Below are 23,106 nucleotides of genomic sequence, written 5' to 3'. Positions count from 1 at the left end.
TTTTGTCTGGAAACAGCTTCTAAATTTCATGGTAACTTTCCTGTATTTGTTTTATCATCTGAATATCAACCTTTCACATAATGCTACTGTTAATGCTGTGGTCAAGAATTTTATAGTTGGTTTGTTTTTCCAGCATCTAATTTGTTTCATCAGTCCTTTTCCTTCTGCTATTTGCTCTGTCACATCTCCTGGTGCACATAAGGATACTATTGGGGGTTTTTTCTTATGTGGAAAGAGTGCAGTCAATGGTTAGAACACATTTTTATTATTCTCTAGTCTTGTTCAGTATCCTGAAGTATATTAGATTCAAACTTGCTTCTTATACAGCTCATTCCTTTTCACTTTCCCACAGATGCACGGAGGTAAAATTCAAGTAGGTTTATGGGGTGGTATTTTCTCCAGTTTGAATTTGTTTGTTTGATTTCCTGAAAGGACTTGTTTTGGACATTTTTGGAAGTTGTTCATGGTGCACTCTAGCTTTCATTTCTTGGTAGTTGTGTTTTCCCCCTAGCTACAAGAAAGTCGTGTTTTATCATTTATATAAAAGTGTGTATGGTAGTTTTGGTGTTCCTCTGTTTTATCCATGTAGTCCAGTCAACATACAATTTCTGTGAGTTACTGTATACACACGTACATTTTTACTCAGCTGTAGCACATCTAAATTCTTCTGTACTTTCTTTAACATATATTACTGGGCTATATCAGTTTCAATGTTGATATATTAACCAATTTCCCTTGTTTCTCTGTCTATTCTCAGGCTAATATGCCACTGCTTTCTGCCTGGATCAAGGCAGATGTAGAGATAAGCCTGAGCCAGAGGCTTTGGATCTAGATTTCATCAACATTGAGAGAGTTGGATCTGATGTTTGATCCAAGTCTGCTCTCCAGTTAAAAGTCATTTAATAAGAGTCTTTACGTTTTGATGGTTTAAATTCTCTGTTAAGATGTGGAGAGTTTTGTGGACCTGATTCACCATTATCCTGAACCTTGTACATTCATTTACCCCCCTGACAATCTTTTACAGGTATGTTTTTATAAGTTTTTCTGTGTTTTTGTTCAGAATTAATTTATAGCAGTCTTATTTCACCCTGTCTTGCAAAAGGCTAAGTACACTAGTCAGTGGGCCTGATCCTGCACCATTTGAAAGCAACAAACACTCCCATATATATTACTGCATATGGGACTCAGCTTTGTGGGAGCTGAAGGTACTCTGCCCCTCACACAACTGGCTTCAGTGATAGAATTGAATGGAACTATTTACAGATTACAATATCCCACTTCCCCTTTCAGTTGTCTGTCTGTGAGGTACCAAGATTGGCTCACAAGGCCATAGGACTACGCGTCCATAGTTCAGTGTGTAATCTACTACCTACACCTTACTAATGTACATTGTTCAGTGCAGTGACATCCAGTGGGGATGTGATGTGACTGGTGACATATCAGTGTAAACAGGAAGAGCTCAGTTGCTAATGATGTAGTCAGAATACTCCTTTTCCTTGGAAAAACAGGAGTACTTGTGGCACCTCAGAGACTAACATTTATTTCAGCATGAGCTTTCTTGAGCTACAGCTCACTTCTTCGGATGCATAGACTGGAACACACAGACAAGAGATATTTATACTACAGAGAACAGGAAAAGATGGAAGTATGCATACCAACAGGAAGAGTCTAATCAATTGAGATGAGCTATCATCAGGAGAAAAAAAACTTTTGAAGTGATAATTAAGATGACCCATAGAAGGTGCAACACCTTTTTAAAATGGAAAAGTCAAAAACCAAAATTGCTTGCTCTAAACTTCCCCCTCTGAACAAACAGAAGAGCCAATTCATATATTTAGCTTCATTTTATTATACGTAAAATGTAACTCAAAAACTGGTTTATTTTTGCATGAAATTACCTCAGTTACTCAATCTGTAGGTTCAAATATTTAAATTTTGTTGAAACTTCAACTTAGGTTGAGACTTTCTGATTCCAGGTGTATACTCTCTTTACTAGCAGCTTTAAAGGGAAACTACAGTGTAGTATAAAATATCCTAACCTCAATCTGATTACAAAGAGGAGGAAATCATTAACACGTCCTTGTGAACTGTATCAAATAGAAAGTCATCCTCATTATAGTCTGACAACAGTTTCAGCTACAGAATAGAAACTCAGTATCGATGTATAATAAAACAAGAGATTTTCAAATGTACACTTACACCTCTACCTCGATATAACGCTGTCCTTGGGAGCCAAAATATCTTACCGTGTTATAGGTGAAACCGTGTTATATCGAACTTGCTTTGATCCACTGGAGTGCGCAGCCCCATCCCCCCCCGGAGCACTGCTTTACCACATTATATCTGAATTCATGTTATATCAAGGTAGAAGGTGTACTTTTCTACTTTTAAACAGCATTTTAAATTTGGGGGAGTTAAATAGTGGAAATTTAATTTAAAAAACACATCTTGTACATCTCCTGTCCTTAATAATTCAGCACCATCTCAACACTATGAATTACTGTGATTGACATGAGACTGGTACAGCTTAGTAAGTCTGAATTTGCTAGGAGATTCTGGGATCAGGGTTCCCTTAGCATCAGACAGATGGTATGGAAAGTTACTGAGTGAGAGTGCTGAACTTGCATTTGGATGCTGACACAACTGTGTACTTTGGATGTTTAATCGGAGCTCTGTGTATTTGTGCTGATCTGGAAGAACTGTCATGGTCAGACCACCTAGAAAACGCAGAAAACATATAGATGGTAGACTTGGCACTAACTGACTTGGGTCAACTGACTCCTTAGAACAGCACAACAAAGAGCTGAGGCGAATGATTGATGAAAAGGTAAATGTTAGTTGGCCTTCAGTCTGGCCCTGTAGTCCCATCCAAAAATATTAAGCAGAAAAAAAAAAAGTTATGAAATGCCAACACGGCATATTTGGGGGACTTGTGACTCCTTGGAGATAAGTTTAAGTACTGGGGAATAATCATACATGCCACTGCCTCCCCAACTAATATCCAAGGAGGTTTGTGATGCTGTTGGACTTCCACTATAGCCAATACCCTACTGTGAGGGACTTTATTAAGAGACTTTTGAACCACAGGGTTTCAGGGTAGCCAACACCCTGGACCAGGGACATTTGACAGATCAAGTGCTTGAGAAGAAAAGGAAAAGAAGTCTCCATCTAGAACTGGTAGCTATACCTGCTTTATTTGCCAAGCAGGATAATGCATAGGGCCAACACAGTTACTAAGAGTTTATGCTTGAGAAATTGAGGCTTATTAGGAAGAAGCGGTGTATAACCTTTTTGCTGCTTGTCTGATTCTTTCAAATAAGTAGTTTTGCAGTGAAGGAGACTTAAGTCTGGGTTTTCACTGGCACTAATACTGTAAATTCTTCCCAGCTGTGGGCCAATAAAAGACTCAGCTCTATATGTTCAAACAACGAGCTGTATTTCCCATGTCTACATGGGGAAGTTTACTGACATAACTATACTGGTATAGTTCTGTACCGGTATGTATATAGTTATACTGGTATAATTTCCCATGTGGACACTTATTCTGTAATAAGAGTGTTCATGCAGGGACTTATACTGGCATAACTATAATGATATAGTTCTGCAGGTAAATTTCCCCATTTAGACTAGTCTCAAGTCATCCTGTTGGACTTCCTGCTCAGAAGTAGCAGTAAAACCACCACTCAATTATGGAGATATGGAAACAGTGGTAGGTATTTCAAGAAGCTGGTTTGTAAGTGCATTTCACAGATCCATATTTGCTACAGAACATCTACATCGGTATAAAGTATTAGAACTAATCACTACAGTGATTAGTGATTTAGCAGAAGATGTAAGCTATTGCTCTCTATTGCCTTATGCTGTTGATATCATATAAGAAACTGCAGCTACTATACAATAATTATAAGAGTCAGTCTCATACAAAGGTCAGGATTACAGACCCTCTGAGTAATGATAGGAGACAATTTGCTGCAGATAAAACAGATCAGGTATCTATACGAACAGGCTTAATGTAAGACTCAAAGAATTATTTAACATGAAAACAATCCATTGAGCAGTTGTCACTTCCACTGATTTAGATTCTAACCTGCCCCTCTCGGGGAGGGAAACAAATCAAACAGAAGAAAAAAAGTAGAGGAACACTTCTTTTCAAACAAGACTGTCTGAAGGTCCAATAAATGTGATATTCCAGGCTGGTACATTATAAAGAGAAGAGTGTTAAACAGGCTTTGGTAATTGGCGTTGGAGAGTACGGTGCCATTTAGTTTGCACCAAATCCAAACAGGGCAAATGTTTCTCATCTCTCCAGGATACAGTTTAGAGCCAACTCAAGCACAGATTGTGCAGTTTTACAGATAACTTTACAGCAGAATTGTTGTAACAGATCAACGAGTAAAGCCTGTGAAGCTAGCAACAGGAAAGATATAGCCACAAAGAGAGGGTATAAGAAAGGAGGAAGAAATGTCTGTCTTTTGAGTTATTAGCTGCGCTATTCTAGGATATCACCCTTTTTGACGAGCTTCTTTTTGTGAATTACAAACAACTTTTTAAACTGGAATGATTGTTTTGCTACAAGATGGAAAACCATGTAGATAAAAACAAGATTTAAGTCCAGCATGCACAAAGTTGCAGGACACTTCACTCCTGTCGATTAAAAAAAATGCAATTCTATCCTCTGGATGTCCATAGCTCTTTCCTTTGCTGACCAAAGATTGGCAATTCCTCACCCTGCCCTTTTATTACTGCCACTGAATGCAGCTCCATCAGTCCTTGGACAGCCGCTTTGCATGGGTTGGAGTGCATTTCATTGTTCTGCTGCTGGAGGCTCTTCCCCAGTTTCTTGCTTCTCTATATGGGACTCTGGGGGAATCAGGTACTGTACCTCTTCAGTACTGATTGCCACTTTATCAGGCTGCAGCCACCGCTTTAAATGTTCCAGGGTGCTGAGGGAAAGCAGAAGTAATACGTTAAATATAAGGTAGCAGTAAAAGCCAGTACTGAATTATAAAATATGGTGGTGTTAACCCTCCACAGGCCTTTCTTCCATTGTATAGGCTCTCCTATGGCTACAGGAAGGATTTATTAACAAACTAATCTGCGTGCCAGAAAAGAAACAGGAATCCACTGTGCTCAAGAAGATGACTGTTTGGTTCCTGACATCCCCAAATGATGTTTTAATGGCATCTGTAACACAAGTCAGGACGTTGTCTCTAAGGGACTGCAGTTCAAAGTACAGGAAACAGCATCTTTCATGAGACAGAAATAGGACCATTGTTCTACAAGCCTGAACAATTTCCGTTTCCTTTATCTGACCTACCTAATGAGGATGCTAATATTTAGCACTTATATAAAACTTTTATTTTCAAGGAAGAGAGCTTACAAGAGCACTACAGGCTAAGCACAGAAACAGGAGCCAGGAACTCAAGAGTTCTAATCTGAGCTCTGACACCAGCTCCTGCCTGGACCTGATCTTGCAAAAAGCTCCTCACAGGTCTCTCTCTTGCTGGAGCAGGTGTGGACTTCAGTGGGACTCTGCGCGGATTCAGGAGCTGGTTTGCATAGAGATTCTCACTCTAGGCTTAGGCCTAAATTTTTAGATATTTCCCAACTGAGACATATTCAGCCATATTTTCAGCAAGCCTGAGCACCGACCATTCTAAATAAAGCAATTGAAGCCAAAGCACCTATGAAAAGCAAGTCCAACGTGTATCAAGTTGGACACTCCAAAATGGAGGCACCCAAAATTAGCGGACTTTTCAAAATTCAGGCCTTAACCTCTTTGCCACACAGTCATCCTATGTACAAGATGGAGATAGGACTACTTTCCTGTCCCGCTGAAATGCTGTAGTAATATCAGTGACTTGCTCAGAAGAGGCCAAGTGTTAAGTATCAATATTACTGTAATGCTATAATTCCCACACACACTTCACTAGAAATCTCCAACAATTTTACTTTAAAAAAAAAAAAAAAAGAAAGCTTTGCTTTATTTGCTAATAGTAATCACTAAATCAGTCTGACTGGCTTTTCCTCATCATGCTTGTTACCTCTCTTCAGATTCATGTCCCTCCACATAAAATTCAGATTCAAACTTTTCCTGCAGGAACCTATCCCAGCATTCCTTCTTTGCTTGGGCCAGAGTTTGCAGCATATCCTTGGAGGTCACTTCCTGAGACAAACCCTTAATTCTCATCAGTCTTCTCTCTGGGCGGGGTTGGGGAGAGAAAAAAAAATTTATTTGAAGAGAAAGAAAAACAGGTGGTTATGGCAAGAGAGCTTAAATCCAAAGGGTTAGATTAACTCTGCATAATTAAATGATATTTAAAATTTAACCATTTTACTACTACTTGAAATCTTGATGAGTGCATTCTTTTGTTTAAAGCAATAGGGTTGTCTTTTTTAAAAATTTCATTATTGTGGATTTCTTCTTTATCTGGCTCATGTATTAACTCATGCTCACTGTAGTTTTGATAGAACTCAGTGTCATAGGAAGGAGTCAAATTGGGCCAGCTTGTGGTGGCATAACAGGCCAGTATTTTTTTTTGGAGGCTGTCACCTTGTGCTTCAGATTCTAAGTTGTCGTTTTAAGGCACAAGTCTCTAGCCCTTTTGGTTGCAAAGACTGTGAAACCTTGCAACTCAGTACACAGGCTGAAACAATAGCTGTGAGGTAAAAAGTGCTCCTATTAATTGCAACAGGGTACTGACTCCCAAGCCTAGTCATAAGAATTTAAGTGCCAACATTAACTGTTAAACAACTGATCAAAGCACAAGAGAAGAACTGATGTCAGGACGCATACAGTGTGCAGAAAAGAAGAGGGATGATCACATTATGAAGATCTGCACTATTCCTGTGAGTGACTTCTTTTTTTGATCTCTTTAGTGTGCAGGACTTAGGAAAGTACCACTCGTATTTGTTTTGAGTTCTTCTCCCCCAAGCTGGACAGTGGTCATGGATCAATAGTAAACTGCATTTCTCTCCATAAGCACACAACATATTTGATAGAATGATTAGAAGTGTCTCAAAAGGTTTCACAAAGCAACAAATTAGATACAGGTAATACAGACAGAGTCATTATGAGTTCAGAACATATTCCCTATTCATAGTTAAATGTAGCAGAAACTATTTCCTTTAGAGGAGGAACAGTGGTTAACTCTGAATTATTTTTGAAAGATGGTGTGGGATCTTTAATTCACCTACAGAAATACCCAGAAACATGCAGAAAGGGTCTCAGTATTAACTTGGTTAAGCTTCCGCTGGGCTAAGTTAATTTTGCAGCTCCTCAGATTGCCAGTACGTCAGTGCACCATCAACCTTAGGTACAAGCCAAATCCTCATGTGGAGCTTGAGTCCAGAGCCTTTTAATTCAGAAGGATGAGTGTCATCCCCTCAGTTACAATTACACTAACAGAGACACAGAAGCCATTGCCATTCTCTAAACTTACTTTCTGAGGCCTGGTCCACACTACAGCATTAAATCGATTTAAACAGCATTAAATCGATTTAACGCTGTACCCGTCCACACTACAAGGCACTTAAAATCAATTTTAAGGGGTCTTAAAATCGATTTCTGTACTCCTGCTCAACGAGAGGAGTAAACCTAAAATCGATATTACTATATCGATTTAGGGTTAGTGTGGACGGAAATCAAAGTTATTGGTCCCATTCTTTTACTGAGCTACCCAGAGTGCACCGCTCCGGAAATCGATGGTAGCCTGGGACCATGGACGCACACCACCGAAGTAATGTGCCCTAGTGTGGACGCGTAAAATCGATTTTATAAAACCTGTTTTATAAAATCGATTTTATTAATTTCGATTTTACTCTGTAGTGTGGACATGGCCTGAAGCAAACTCAGAAACTGGAATTACCATCATATACTTACCTAGTGATGCTAAATATATCTCTGAATCTTTCAGAGGTGCCCAGGGCTTCAGATTTGCTTGGAAAGAACCAGCTGATTCTTCATCTTGACTTTCTCCATTGATGTAAGAATCTGTGAAGGAATCTGTAAAAGCATCACTAAAGTCATCTTTCTGGTCTGGGTCTGGCAGACATGAACAGATTTCAGCCCAGAGGTCCTGGCTTGACCTGGTCACTACAGAGTCAACATTCTCAATCATTTTCATTATGCAGAATTCCTGAAAAAAATACATACGATGAATTGTAAGCAACAACTGTAAAACAATGTTTACATCTACACATGATTCTTTCCGTACTCTTAAGTCTAAATAAAGGGAAAGCTTCTAGATTTTTAGAACGTGATTTTCTGAAAGGAGCTAAGTCTAGTTTCTCACTTTCCATAAAGGGAAATTTGTACTAAGAGATTGTATTTGTATGCTGCAAATTGCGATTGTGATCTATTACTGTATGAGTCATAATAGAGTGATTCAGAAAAGCTTGCACCTCAGTCAATTTAAAATAATGTCCAGTTTACACTATCAAAATCAGCCACCCTGATTTTGATGGGTCCATCCTGTGACTTACAGGCCATTCACCTAAGCCTGAAATTTTCAAACCAAACACTACTTCATAAGGCAGCAATTCTGCCACAGTGAACACAGTCCAAGGTTTGCCAGAGCCTATTCACATGGGCAAAAAAGGCATGATTACAAAAACCTTGTTGCTCAGGTTATGTAAATCCCCAAAAGACAAGTGTGGTTGAGCTCCGGGTACCATTTTTTGCACATCCCCATTCAGGGAGACGCTACGGGTGGGGGGAGGCTGCCCATCTTCCATGCAGGGCACAATCTTTGCCTCGGGCGGCATAGGCCAGGCATGAAAATAAAGGCTCAAAATCTCAGCAGGGTCAAGTCCATAGGATAGTGGCGATGCCAATGGCCTCATCATGGAGGCCCTTCAGCCTCGGGGGAGCTGCTACCGCCTCTTTGGGGAACAATCTCCCTGACCTTTCCCCTGCTGAAGCCAGAGGTGCGCTGACGGCCCCTCCCCCGGCACAGAGGCAGCAGCGACACCTCGGTATCGACAGAGCCCAAGAACCCACCTACCTGAGTCCCTCACTGCTGCCCTCTCTTACCTCCACGGTAGGACGAATGGGGACGTACGGAGATTTCACTGACGTCTAGTCTGACCAATCAGCGAACGGAAGGGCAGCACCGCAGTGCCAGCCATTGGCTACAGGAAAATGCCAATTATTCTTTCTCCTGGAGAGAGGGGGCGGGGAATACAGCGCGGTGCTTGGCGTGACCCCATCTTGAAACCAGGCGGAAGTTGTCCTCATAATAAACGGAGCGCGGAGGGCAGTCGTTGTTATTCCCAGTAGAGAGGGGCGTGAAAGTGGGTATGTGCGGTATGAGGACTCGGAGGAGGTCCTAGTGCGCCTGCGCAGGTGAGGCTGCTGCTCCCCCTGACCCACTCCACTTCCGCAGGGGCAGCGCGGGGTCCCAGTCAGGTGCGCTAGGGAAGGACGTAGCGTTGTCTGTGCCCCCGCCGGCCCTGTGGGCACCGGAGAGGGATCTGCGTTCTCGGCCTGGTGGGCGGGGCTGGGCGGGGCCCCTCCGCGGCCTCCACCGCTGCCAACTGCCTGCCTCGATCCGCGCCCGGCGGCGCCCCTCAGCCTCCTTCGCCCAGCGCTGGGGCGCCCAGCCAGCCCGGGGCGAGGGCTGCCTGCGCTGGCCGGTTCCCTTGGGATCGAGGGTTTATTTCTTTTGCCTTCGCTTTTAAGTCGCTGGTACTTGAGTCAGAGGCTTAATTTTACAAACCCTGGTTCGTCGGTGAGTGCTGAGCGCACCGCCCGGGACCCGCCCCTCCTGGGTGCAAGCGCGGAGGGAGGGAGGCGGGAAGAGAGCTGGAAACTGTCCAGCCCTGTCTGGGCCTTGCCCTTGCCTCTTCCCTTGGCCACTGGGACACACGCGTTGTTTCCCAACGGGATGTTTTTATACTCGAGTGATGTGTTGCTTTGCACTTCGCTGCACGTGGTAAAGGTGGTGGGTGGACCAAAACTCTTCAGACAAGTCAAGGGGCAGGAGCTTTAACACAGCAGAGAGCAGCATTTACAGCTTAATTTGGTATTTGAATAGTGAATTTTTAAAAGGTCCTTGTATAGATAACTTTTACACTAGAACCTCAGACTTAAACACCTTGGGAATGGAGGTTGTTCATAACACTGAAATGTTCGGAACTCTGGACAAACCATTATGGTTATTCTTTCAAAAGTTTACAACTGATATTGACTTAATACAGCTTTGAAACTTCAGTAGCTAGAAAAAAATGCTGCTTTCTCTTTACTTTTAGTAGTTTCTGTTTAAAACAGGACTGTGCTTTATTTGCTTTTTTAAATCTCTGCTGGTGTCTTATTGTATACTTCCAGTTCCAAATGAGGTGTGTTGATGACTAGTCCGTTCATAACTCTGGTATTCCTAACACCAAGCTTCTACTGTAATAACTTGCAACTGAACATGCTCTGATTCTTATATGCATAAACTGATTGTGTAATTAAGCAATCTATAGTTAGGTAGAGAACACTGTAGGTCAAGAGTAGGCAACCTATGGCATGCGTGCCAAAGGCGGCACGCGAGCTGATTTTTCACTGGCACTCACACTGCCTGGGTCCTGGCCACTGGTCCAGGGGGCTCTGCATTTTAATTTAATTTTAAATGAAGCTTCTTAAACATTTTAAAAACCTTATTTACTTTACATACAACAACAGTTTAGTTATATATTATAGACTTAGAGAGAGAGACCTTCTAAAAATGTTAAAATGTATTATTGGCACGTGAAACCTTAAATCTGAGTGACTAAATGAAGACTTAGCACACCGCTTCTGAAAGGTTGCCGACCCCTGCTGTAGGTAATAGTCAGCAATATTCTCTGGAGGACTCTTCTGGCAAATTAGTACCTTACATATTGGCTTGAATCCCTGCTGTTGCTTTCAGTTATCCCATTCCAATGTTGCCATGTGTTCTCCAGGTGCACCCTTTAAAACTAACAAACTTTTGATTAATATTAAAGAGTATTTTTAATTATTTCAAGTTCTGTAAAGAGATGTAAAAAAGGTTTTTATCACTTAAGTATGGTGTAGTTTGCCACACATGCACCCTTGCCTTAAGGTTTTCTCCTTTAGGAGAATTACCACAGTCTATTAAATTCTCAACTCCACAATGCAACAGCATGTATAGTTATGCAAGTTAAAATAAGCGAGGTAATGAAATAGTTTGTGATCTGAAGATTCATTGCTTGTAGAGGTACAGACAGCATTTCCTCCCCTACCCCTAATGCACAGCATTGCACAATTGATTGGGGGTGCATTTAAGGGATCTTGTCTTGAAGAAACCAGTTTTGGCCTTTGCTGGTGGTCAGCTACCACCAGATCAGATGGAGTCAGTGGTCTGATCTTATTCCTATCTGGGGAATGGTTGCTTTTTCACATTGACTTCAAATATAATTGTACTGAGAGTGAACCCTTAATTCTGATGTACATGTCACAGTGGAACTTCCCTCAGCCTTCTCCCATCTGATTATCTTTAACATCTTTTTAAAATCTCTCAGCTGAACAAATGCTAGTCAACTCTAATATTGCAAGTAAAGTTTTAAAACTGAAAATAAATAATCCACCTCCCCCTTGTAATATTAACCAACATCACATTTAAACCATTTCAGTGCTGTGTTCTGCACCACAGAGGTCTGTACTTTAATGCTTTAACATATATTTGGTGATTAGTTTCACTATTATTCAGTATTCAGCTCTTCTTGCTTATGAAGCTTTCTCATAATTGACAAATTAGTGTGATCTCCAGTTGAAAGGCTTTTACATATGTGATTTCTCAGAACCAGTAAAATCTTTGCTGCAAGAGGAACAACTGCAAATATTAATAATCTCTAGACATCCTGTATGGGTGTCAATATTCTTTCATTATAATGAGTTTCAGGCAGAGGTAACCTGGAGTTACCTAGCTATAATAAGTGACAAAAGTAATTTTCTTTTACTTGCCTGTGATAAATCCTGTAAAACCTAGAGCTAGGTTGTAAGATTTTGTTTAAAATAATTCATGATCTTGTGTGAGGCTATTCTTGCTGTAGGGAGGAAAAAGTGGTCTTTGAAGGGTTTGATGATCTGGGAGGGAGCTTGACTCTAAAGATGTCCTTGGATGAAAGGCTATAGATGTGCAAAATATCCTCTTCCAATAGCCATGACCCTGGAGTTCTGGGTCACCCTTCTGCCATTCATGGTGTATAATGGTCTTTCTTTGAGGTGAGAAGGGAATTCCTCACTCTCATTTTTTTAGAGGAAGGTGTCCTTGAAGACTAAACTTGTTTCTGGGTGGACAAAGAAGTAATATGTCAAGGAATGTGTAGTGGACATGGAGAATTTGTTACTAGCTCAACACTATTTGTAACTTTCATTTTTAACAGGATCCTGCAGTAAGCCCTTGTGGGGGTGGGGGCAAAGTTGGGCATTTCCGTTGCCTTTCCCAGCATTCTGGGTCAGACCAAGGTAGAAAGCCATGTTTTAGCTTTCTCTTTGCTTTTTCCATCTCTTACTTGACTGCCTGTCACTTCCTTTTCATCATTGTTTGCATATGTAAATCACATTGGTCATGAAAGTAACTATAGTTGAGTAATTATAGAGACCCTATGGTTTAATTCAGGTTTCCTTTTGCTTTGAGGGCAGGGGATGGGAATGACTAACGGGTACAGAAGACTGTATGTAACTGTGATTGAGAAGTACAGGGATGTAAAGGTTATTCCCCCATATTAAATGTACAGATAGTAGAAGATTCAGAGATATGAAAATCTACCCTTCCAGAGACTCCACATCTACCTAGCAGCCACCTGTAATGTAAAATTTGGACTCTCAAGGCTGCCATCTTTAATGCCTTCCATCAATCCACACACCAATAGCATTAGAACCACTTAAACTAAAAGCTGGGCAACTGATATTCTGCAAACTGTTGTGGCATGTGGGAGAAAAAAATCAAAATCAGGATGATGTGGTGGTATTTACTGAAAATAGATGTTTGAGCTCCAATACCCTGGTCAAACTCCTTTGTATCTAGCTTATGTCTTTTCTCTTAAGTTCCCTCTGCAGCTTGGGTTGGATTCATTCTTTACTTCCTGTCCTAAAGTGGTGTGTGCCTGTGACATTACACAGGAAACAATCCAGACTGTTGAACAGCTGTCTCCCCTCAATTCTCCAGCCTGAGGTGTCTTTTATACTGCTCTGCTGTGAAAGCAACCGCTCCTGGTCTGCCCACACATATATTCCTAGCTATATTATATGAGTGCTATGGCCAGTTACTCTTGAATTACACTGCAGAGCAACACCAGCAAATTCCCAGTCCCAGACTTTTCCCCAGAAATGGGCATCTTTTACTGCCCAACCTTCTCCTGGATAATACGAGCTCATATAAAGTCCATCATTTTATTTATAGAATATGATATGCACAAATCCTGTTATCCTAAGTGAATTTTCCTAAACACTTCAATCCAAGCATACTGATTTAGATAAAACAAGTTTATTAACTACAGAAAGACTAAGTGACTACAAGTAATGCATGCAAGTAGTAACTGTGTACAAATAAAATTATCCAATTATGACAAAATTTAGCATAGTCTTGGAAAAAGGAATGAACATAAGGGTATACACTGTCACAGTGGCATTGCTGTATATTGTTACACAGGATGATAGAGTAGTTCTTCTCTAAAAGGTTACTGAAATAACTGGGTTTTTTGTTTGTCTTGATTACTTCTGCATCAAATGTGCCTAACTTACAGGTAAGAGTCTCTTCCAACACCCAGTCCTGTAAACTGAGCCTAGGCTCTGACAGTCAATCTGGGTTTTTTCCATCTTGCACATCATCACTAGCAAAAATAGCTCTGCAGGCCAAATTAAGCTCAGTGACATCTGTGGTCTACATTGAAGGGGAGGGGATTGCACAAGCACTGCTACCTCACAGGCGGCATTACAGCAGAATCTGAAGACAGTAGAACTGCACTCATATCACCAGCTGGAAGTTAGGAAAAAAATTCTAGTGCTTACCATGGAACAGGAACTTCAGCTCGCTCTCCCATAGCTGTGTTGGCTTTGAGAGGCTAAAAGGATTACAAGCTAATAAAAACTTATGTACTGGCTCTAATGATAAAAAAAAATACAATAAAACTGACCACATATTCACAAGGAGTAAGAAAATGCCATTACACTCTTCAAAGGAGACCTGTACTTGAAGTAGCTCCCCAGTAATCAGGGGACTGTTATGAAGCCCTTAAATGATACAGATTCGTCCTCACTTCCTTGAATTTTGAGAAGCAAGTTTTAGTTGCTGAAAAATATGTAGGAACTGTGTTTATGTAATTATGGATGTCTGTAGCAATAGTGTTTAGTTTTTTCCTTCTTTAGACATTCAAGTTGTGTTTGTAATGTTGGTTAATTTCTTAATTTAAAAAATGAACTTAAGGGCTTATGTGAGTCCAGAGGCATCTTCATATCTTCGGAATGGGTGTCTTCAAAAACGGTTCAGTGTTGGTCATAACACTGAGAAGTGCAGAAAAGTGGTAACTGGATACAGAACCTTCTGTTTCTATACTGCTAGTTAGAGTCCAGCCCAGGTTAGTGATGACAGAAAGCTGTTGCCATGTATGTTTGGGCATCTGATTCTGTATTCCTTGGGAATAAGTGTCCACATCATCAGTTAGCCAACTGACAACTCTTCCGAAACTAAAGTACGCTTTTATGCATGGAGGCGCTTTCTCTAGGTCCAGGTTAAGACGTATTGGCAGAGCAGTATGAGGAATTCTTGCATTGCAGCAATCTGTGCTCTGTATATTGTTTGGTCAGAGGTATTGATTCTTCAGGGTTGGTAATCAGGCACATCATGTAACATAAATTGTTTAATGGCTATAGGATGTGTATATCATTTTAATCTTGGCCATTTGTGATTTGGGAAAGATTTGAGTTTCGCTGGGTGTTATCCGAGCTTGTTTTAAAGTCTTTCTCTCTCTTTCTCCCCCCATGACTGGCATGCAAGGTCTGGGAGGCCACTGTGCATTTGTGAGAGATGAGCCGTGTGTTGCAGTGTGCTATATTTACTGTGCTCATGGGACTGTTGCTCACAAGAACCATGGCCTGGACTTCAAGTGGGAAAACACATGCTGAGCTACTCAACAATCTTTACAGTGAGTACCGCCAGCAGCCCCTCTTCAGAGCTCACACTTAAAGCTGACGATGAAACTTCACAGCACTTCAACAGTTGTAGGTTTGATTTTCACGTTTGACTGAATGAGATTGTAATCCATCATTCTAAAATGTCCTGCAATAGTCTTGGCACTTTTATCTTCACCCACTTCAGAATCTTGATGTCACAGCCTGAAACTGTTCAGTTCTAATCCTAAACAGGACACGATGCTAGGAAAACTAGCCCAAAGTCTCTCGTGTGTCTAATTTGAGAATATGCAAAACACCTTTTGTATGATTCTGTAGACAATTACATAGAGCATAGAGAGACTGAAGCTGATGTAACTGACTGTAAAAGTCAGTGCTCTGTGCAGTTAACTCCAATGGGCTGTCTTGAGACTAGAATAGTTTTTGGTATTCCCACTCCGTTTTGGACAAATGATTTGGGTTGTAACTGTAATAGCTTTGAATTCCCCTGTTAGAGCAACACAGTTGTTCTCTCAGCAGGAGTTACTGCAGGGAAATTAGAAATGAAGGAACTATGAACTTCTCTGCAGTCATTCTCCTTAACTACATAACTTTACATCCTGCCAAGGTGCCTTAAATATGACCTGAAGAAATCACATACGGGGGTAACAGTGTAAATAAATCTGTCCATTTAGTCCTTTGCCTCTTTGCTGAGACTGCCAAGTGTGGTGTTTAGTAATGCAGGCACCTGCCTGCTAGGAACTGACCTGAGATTGTCAACTCATTTGATTCAGGGCATCAAACTGCTATTGGAAGGTAGCTACTTTTACTCACTATTAACCTAGGATAGATCTGAACCACAAACCTGGAGGCAAACAAGTAGCTCTGTTGCCTGTCCCTCCCAAACCCTTCACTGCCTCTGTCCAAACCTGAACATGTTACAGTACTAAATAACTGAAATCTTTCTCTCCATCCTTTTTTTAAAGAAAATGGAGTGATTAAATCTCAACGGGTCTTGGATGTGTTATTGGCCACAGATAGAGCCCACTACACCAAGTATTTCCCATACATGGATTCTCCTCAGTCAATAGGTAAGAAATTTGTAGCAGATTGACACTTTTATGGTATGTGTAATGGCTGCACTAATCTCAGTGATTGAATAGTGGAGGGAAGACACAGAGTGAGTTTGTAGGTCTTGGTTTACTATGCTAGCAATTCTTGCCTATATGGAATAGTGGCAAGAATGGGAAAGGGGAACAGTTCATGTGCACTCTTACAGCTGGCTCATCGAGAAGAGTATTCGAATGGGTCTACTCAAGGGTTTCTTTGGGAGAAATAGAAAAAGGATCTGCCATTTGGAGGCTGGGAATGCTCAGATGTGATCATGAGGCCACTGTATTTGAAGAACAAAACTCTTTATGAAGTGTTGAAAGAACAAATGGTATGAAGATTAGCCCTGATCATTGGTAGACCATTGTTTCTTGACACAAGGTATGTCTACATTTAGGGGAGTGTATGGTGTACTGACACTGCATGTCCCGCTGGCATGGATATAAATAGCAGTGTAGATAGTGAGACATGACTTGAGCAAGTAGAGAGACCAATATGCCTGAACCCTAATCTATATACCTTACCAGCTCTCTACATGCCCAAGGGGTGCCTCCTACGTCTACATGGCTGTTTTTAGCAGTGTAGTGTCCTGTTGCTGAAGCATTTCCCTGCTGTAGTGAGAGGCTCTGGCAGCTCCCCCACCCAAGCTTTTCATTGCTGCAGATAGCTACACACTGTAGTGACAAGTGTGGATACAGGCTGCAGTGAAAGCAGGCTGAAGCTACATGTGTAATGAGTATATACTACACATTGCTGTAAGTGTAAACAAGACAACAGATAGTTCAAAAAGCCACTGGTGTGAATTTCAGAGGTGCAGTGCACCCACAAATCCAGTTGACTTCAGGAGGAGTTGTGTTGTGCATACTCAGTACCTCATTTGTGAGCCAGAAAAGAGGAAAACCTTAAAACATCTGTAGATTCAAAAATTAAGTAGATAAATACAAACAGTATAAACTCAAAGGAGAAAATAGTAAACAGTATTTCTGTATGCCCTGTGTAAAGTATTTGGTGCTGTCAGGAACTGGATTGTGATACTTAGTGCGAAAGCCTCCTTGAAATAACTTTTTCCTTCCACGTGCAAAGTCAGAAAATGGGATTGATTTTTGATTAAAAAGGATGGCTGGAAGATAAGAGCAAAAATCCTGACTCTGCAATATCATCCATGGCACCTATCACCTTGAATCATGAGGCATATTTTAATGGGGGGAGGGGATGTTAGGGGAAATAAAAATTTTGGGTTAGGCTGTAGAATTCTTTTATTTGAAGGATGAAGCCATTTTGTGACTTGCTCATTCATGAATGTCCACATTAACTGAATAATTTCCATGAAAATATTATGAATGCTGCATGTAACTGAGATGACTGCTGCTAAACACTACGCCGGGGTGGCCAACCTGAGCCTGAGAAGGAGCCAGAATTTACCAATGTACATTGCCAGAGAGCCACAGTAATGTCAGCAGCCCCTCCATCAGATCCCCCCACCCCTCCCAGCACCTCCTGCCCACTGGTAGCCCCTCCGATCAGCACCTCCCTCACCATGCCTCCTGCCCACCACAATCAGCTGTTCCATGGCATGCAGGAGGCTTGGGGGGAGGGAGGGAAGGAGAAGTGAGGGCACGGCAGGCTCAGGGGAAGTGGCAAGAACCTTGGGGAAGGGGCGAAGTGGGGTCAGGACCTGGGGCAGAGCCAGGGGTTCAGCAGTGAGCACCCCAGCATATTAAAAAGTTTGCTCCTGTAGCTCCAGCCTCCGAGTCAGCACCTATGCAAGGAGTCGCATGTTAACTTCCGAAGAGCTGCATGCGGGTCTGGAACCACAGGTTGGCCACCCCAGCACTGCCCCTACACTTTTGTTTTAGCTTTGCTCCATTCTATGAGACAGGTTTTTTTCCTAAGACACGAGGCATAGTAACCATAGTGTACATTGATATTTCACTCATGCATGCTCAGCCATGAAAGCTTCCCTCGCAACTTCGTCTAAATCAGCAGTTCCAATAAACAACTGAAGCTGAAATCTCTCACTGAGGTATCTCAACAAAGACATCTAAATTTCCTCCACACACATGCATCTTTAGCACAGGCAGATACTGTTTGTAGCTTTTCTTCCTCCTCTCCTGAAATCTTGAGTGGGTGAACCTTGAATTATTATCCATTCTAAGACTTCTCCCTGCTGCCTCCACTACCATTCTATTGATTTCTCAGACAACTTATTTTCCCACACCAAGCACATTGAAATCTGATTTTTTTGGTCTTCTATTTTGAGCGTATCCACTTTGTGGCTTAATGCTAGACAATTTGTGGTATTATAGTACTTAGCTATTTTTTCTGGCTATTATGCCCCCCCCGCACCCTTCCTTACAAACAAACTCATAACAGGTCAATTCTGTGCTCGGAATTCTTATTGATTGGAGTGGCTGCAAAAGTGGGCTCTAAGCAACAGAAGAACTGTCTTGGTTGTGAATGAGCCTGAAAAGTTGTTGATTGGAATACTTAGGTGGTGACTGGAACAGTCAGGAGCTGAAATATTGCTCTTAGCTGCTTTGCTGTCATTAACACCCCCTAGAGGAGGTAGTTTAAGTCAGTACGTTGCCTCAGATAGGTGGGAGAACAGAAAAGGTTTGCAATATTGAAAGAAAAATAAAAACAGTTTAGAGGTGGTAATAGTAATTATACAGACATTGTCATAATTTCATATTACCTCTGTTTAACGGTCAGTGGTTTCTTTTCAGGATATAAGGCTACAATCAGTGCACCCCACATGGTAAGATAAACTTTCCATTCTATTCATAGACTTGGAGGTTAGCTTTAATTTAAAAGATGTAATAGCAAGTTGACATAGGTCTTATGTGCATGAGCATTGGACACTGCCTTGTACCACATGTCACTTATTACTGGTGTCCTGTACAACTGTGTGAAATACTTACAGTTTTAAGGAAGGACAGTCAACCTTGAAAAATCAGTTGTTAGCCTTATTAAGACAGAATTATTGTTTAAAGTGAAGTTTTCTATTTTTTCAAGAGATCCTCTTCCTTCACAAGCCAGATATTTTCTGCTACACATTCCACTAATGAAATCCATATTCCTAATAACTTTCAAAGGTGCTGTCGTGCTGTCATCAGAATGGTTTTACAAACTCAACATTGGGACATCACTGCAAAATGAGTCATGAGAAGGAAAAAGTTCCGTTTTAAAACATAATATGCTTGCACAATTAACACAATTCTGGCTGGAGAAACTGGGGGCATGAGAGAAATTATCATCTCTGTGTGAAAGTGTGCATCATAATATCATCTTGTTGGTGTTATCCCCATAGCATGCCCATGCTCTGGAGTTGCTGAAGGATCAGCTAGTGGAAGGAGCAAAGGCCCTGGATGTGGGATCAGGAAGTGGTTACCTCACAGCTTGCTTTGCTAGAATGGTGAGCAAAAGTACAAGATTATTTACTTCTTTGCTTGAGATAAATATGAAGAAAAGTAATCTGCTTCTTAAAGCAAGCCTATTGTGGTTTTTCTCTCCAGATCAGCTTAAACAAGAGATAAATGTGATCCCTCCAGTCAGTTTGAATATAAACAGATGGTGTATCTGCCAACAGAAGTACGATCTAGTAGACAAATTAACCCAGTATACACTGAAAAGGGAGTGAATTAAGTGCCATATACAGAAACGGTCTCTTTCTTACTTTCACTTGCTTTGTTGAACTTAAACATACTCTACATAAAACGAAAGGAATTTCTGAAAATACTCTTAGAGCACTAGAAGACTGCCCATGACACTCTCCTACCAGGGAAACAGTCACATTTTCAAAAAGAAATCATGACAAGGAAGGCTTTTGTTTCTTCTTCCCAATCTACCTTTAGAGGATGACTGCATCTTTCCTAATGAATGCTGATTAGGAATCCCCATAGACTGGGATAGTCATCTTTCAGGTAACGTTATATATATTGACAAGAAGCAAGGGGGTTAAATTGCAGCAAGGGAGGTTTAGGATAGACATTAGGAAAAGCTTCCTAACTCTCGGAGTGGTTAAGCACTGGAATAAATTGCCTAGGGAGGTCGTGGAATCCTCATCACTGGAGATTTTTAAAGAGTAGGTTAGACTAACACCTGTCAGAAATGGTCTAAATAATACTTAGTCCTGCCATGAGTGCAGGGGACTGGACTAGATGACTTCCTGAGTTTCTTTCCAGTCCTATGATTCTATAAACAGGATTACCCATCATTAAAACTAACTTGATACAGAATTTGCACCTCTTATTCAGATATTTCCCCAAAACAGATAATTTCCTGGAAATTCTCTCTAATCCTTCTACTGCTACAGTAAAACACCTGTACAATGCACAATCTCTATATGCACATGTCTGTTTTTCAGGTGGGTCCCACAGGGAAGGCAGTAGGCATAGAACATATTGAAGAGCTGGTCCATGAATCCATTAGAAATGTCAGAGAAGATGACCCAACTCTACTCACTTCTGGCCGTCTGAAACTTCTGGGTGAGCTCAGTAGCCCATGACCTTATTGTTTCATTCCTGTACCTGAATGCATTGTAGCCTGGCAGTGCTTAGCCCTTACTTATTTCTGCAGACCTGCCTCTCTCAGTAGTTGGCATAATTTTTTTTTTTTCGGTAGTACTCAAGTGCTTGTCACAGTATTAAGAAAGAAACTATATTTTTCTGTTGAATAATTTAATTTCAACAGGTAAGTGCAAATGAAAGGTTAGGTGGCTAATAACATTGACTGAAGCCATATATAATGTAGGCAGGTGCCATTCAATTGATCCATCTCCAAACAGCTCTGTCAATACAACTTTATCCTTATGGGTATGCAACAACTCTTTTGTTTCAGTACTAAGCCCCTCTTAAGTAAAGACTGCTGTTAATATCAAATAACTGGGTTTGGTTTTTGACCATATCTCCATTGGAAACTACCAAACTCTACTTCTGTTGTGACCCATCAGATTTAAATGTTGGTCTCTGGAGTCCTGCATCTGCACTAACCTACTTTGTCATGCAGGGTCTGTCCCAGCTCTGGTGTCTCCTTCCTCTAATGGTGTTTGCCTGTTTCCAAAACCTATCTTTAAAAATTAACTTTATAGAGCAGCCTGTCTTAGTAGGCTTCTTGTAGAAATCCAAATTGCCAACACAATTGACATACAAAAGCCTTCTTCACGTATCTTTCAAGTGAAAGGAAAGAGAGAAGGTTCTCTAGGTTGTTACCATATGAACAAGGATCTTCAATGCACATTCCCTCTCTGCAGTTGGAGATGGCAGGCAGGGATACCCTGAAGAAGCACCTTATGATGCTATCCATGTTGGAGCAGCAGCAGACACTGTACCAAAGGAGGTAAGAACTAACAGACATCTCTGTCTGCATTCATTCCCTTGCACCTGTGGCTGTAACAAAACTGGAATAACTTCCTTTCTGTTCTGTGCGAAGCTGGCAACCCTGTAAATGCCTTTGGTGGACATAATAGACCTCATAATCTGCTTTACTTTTGTCACTTTCCTTGTTCAAACTGTTTCTGGTCCTTGTTGATATTGACTCCTCTGTTCGACAGTTGCTGAAAGAGTTGAAGCCAGGTGGCCGGTTGATCTTGCCAGTTGGGCCTGCAGGTGCAAACCAGGTTCTGATGCAGTATGACAAAACCAGTGATGGGCAAATCGTGGAAACGCAACTGATGGGCGTGATCTATGTTCCCCTGACAGATAAGGAGAAGCAGTGGCCTCGGTAAAAAATACGTTTCCCTGATTGTAATTTTGTTTTTGTTCCCCTTGCCCTTGTCACTGGTAAGATGTTGACAGAAGCGCCTATCTCCAGAATCCGCTGGCTGAAAGATCCACCCCCAGAATCCTAGCAGATGCAGCCAGGAAGACGAAGGGAAGGGGCATACATGCTCAGGCACAGCAAGAGAGCAGTGTGCATCTCCTTCTACTTTAGAAACTAACAAATAATGGATCATGCTAGCTTCCATCACAATCTGGCCTTTTGTTTTCATAAGTATTGTATTCAGATTCATTATCATTGTGAATTTATTCACGGCAGTAACACAGTTGCCTTTTTTCCACCCATAGGGATGAAGTCTGACAGAATATCACTTACAAAATGATCTTGGAAAGCTCATGAACCAGTTCCTGAAGAAGCAACTATAGATGTGTATGGCTTTGCTTTATACATTTTTTTTTTCTAACTTGGACACATCACAATGGCATTTTCTGCTTTTTAAAGAACTCAAGGAGGAGTTCGAGAAGAATATTTTTCCAGATCAGTCAGAACCCAGTTCCTAAGCTGTGGAGATCTTGTCTGATTTCTTCCTGGACTGAGTAAAACCAGATAAGCCCAGTTGTCCTCTTCGGTCAGCTCCACATACAATATCTATGTGAATGGAGAGTGTGCAATACTGTTACAGATTTGAGAATTCATGTGTATTATACTTGATTAAATGGTAGCGCATTATATTCATGACTTGCTCGTCTGATGCTTGAAGAAAAATTACAGTATGTATTTGATCCGATTAATCTTCTAGATTAAACGTATTCTTTTCTCATCCCCTTTTTGGTGAGCTAGTTAATCAGCTGTATGAACACACTGTTCCCTGGGTGAAGCCAGGACTTGGTGTTAGCAATCATTCATGCTTACGCAGAATTAAGATACAGGCTCCTAAGGCTCTCTCTTAAATTAGGCCCTTCTTTTCAATAGAGGGGAAAAAATGGGTGGTCTTTAAAATGAAAGAGAGGTCCCATATTTCATATAATGCTGATTAGCACCATTGTTGTGGCATCTTTTCTGAAATTGGATTGTATGTGTTCTAGAAGCTGGAATTCTTTTCTCCCTTCAAATTGGGCCCTGAATCTTGATCAAATTAATAGGGCTGAAATAAGGAAGCTCCCACTAGGGATATAAAAGGGTAA

The 23,106-nt window shown here is 41.1% G+C and overlaps 2 protein-coding genes across 8 annotated transcripts; one reads left to right on the top strand and one right to left on the bottom strand.

Annotated features, from left to right (window-relative positions):
• Positions 1-4,544: 4,544 nt before the first annotated feature.
• On the bottom strand, positions 4,545-9,149 carry CCDC32 (coiled-coil domain containing 32). Of its 4 annotated transcripts, none has more exons than XM_050954906.1 (4): positions 9,063-9,149; positions 7,883-8,138; positions 6,045-6,201; positions 4,545-4,943 (listed from the first exon to the last, which is right to left on the bottom strand). In XM_050954906.1, exons 2-4 carry the CDS (start codon positions 8,124-8,126, stop codon positions 4,805-4,807), a joined length of 540 nt encoding a protein of 179 aa, XP_050810863.1. In that variant the 5' UTR covers positions 8,127-8,138; positions 9,063-9,149; the 3' UTR covers positions 4,545-4,804. The 4 variants fall into 4 exon arrangements, with proteins under 4 accessions (XP_050810863.1, XP_050810860.1, XP_050810859.1 ...); XM_050954903.1 differs by having other exon boundaries at positions 9,035-9,126; XM_050954902.1 differs by having other exon boundaries at positions 9,006-9,076.
• Positions 9,150-9,230: 81 nt separating this feature from the next.
• On the top strand, positions 9,231-22,742 carry LOC127051905 (protein-L-isoaspartate(D-aspartate) O-methyltransferase-like). 4 transcript variants are annotated; one of them, XM_050954877.1, is made up of 9 exons: positions 9,233-9,346; positions 14,982-15,129; positions 16,081-16,185; positions 18,931-18,962; positions 19,515-19,619; positions 20,571-20,691; positions 21,456-21,541; positions 21,756-21,925; positions 22,270-22,742. In XM_050954877.1, exons 2-9 carry the CDS (start codon positions 15,012-15,014, stop codon positions 22,280-22,282), a joined length of 750 nt encoding a protein of 249 aa, XP_050810834.1. In that variant the 5' UTR covers positions 9,233-9,346; positions 14,982-15,011; the 3' UTR covers positions 22,283-22,742. The 4 variants fall into 4 exon arrangements, with proteins under 4 accessions (XP_050810837.1, XP_050810834.1, XP_050810835.1 ...); XM_050954878.1 differs by having other exon boundaries at positions 9,237-9,409; XM_050954879.1 differs by lacking the exon at positions 9,233-9,346 and adding an exon at positions 9,631-9,654.
• Positions 22,743-23,106: the final 364 nt, after the last annotated feature.

This window comes from Gopherus flavomarginatus, chromosome 5 (assembly GCF_025201925.1).
Source record: "Gopherus flavomarginatus isolate rGopFla2 chromosome 5, rGopFla2.mat.asm, whole genome shotgun sequence".
Classification (NCBI taxonomy): Eukaryota; Metazoa; Chordata; order Testudines; family Testudinidae; genus Gopherus; species Gopherus flavomarginatus.
This window is presented reverse-complemented; position numbering and strand designations above follow the sequence as displayed.

Excerpts from the sequence above, each read along its gene's own strand:
- LOC127051905 (XM_050954877.1), top strand. The coding sequence starts at position 15,012 with ATGAGCCGTGTGTTGCAGTGTGCTATATTTACTGTGCTCATGGGACTG. Across the intron at positions 15,130-16,080 it reads GCTACTCAACAATCTTTACA|AAAATGGAGTGATTAAATCT; the intron begins GTGAGTACCGCC and ends CTTTTTTTAAAG. Across the intron at positions 16,186-18,930 it reads GGATTCTCCTCAGTCAATAG|GATATAAGGCTACAATCAGT; the intron begins GTAAGAAATTTG and ends GTTTCTTTTCAG.
- CCDC32 (XM_050954906.1), bottom strand. The coding sequence starts at position 8,126 with ATGAAAATGATTGAGAATGTTGACTCTGTAGTGACCAGGTCAAGCCAG. Across the intron at positions 6,202-7,882 it reads GATATATTTAGCATCACTAG|AGAGAAGACTGATGAGAATT; the intron begins GTAAGTATATGA and ends AACCCCGCCCAG. Across the intron at positions 4,944-6,044 it reads GGACATGAATCTGAAGAGAG|CACCCTGGAACATTTAAAGC; the intron begins GTAACAAGCATG and ends GCTTTCCCTCAG.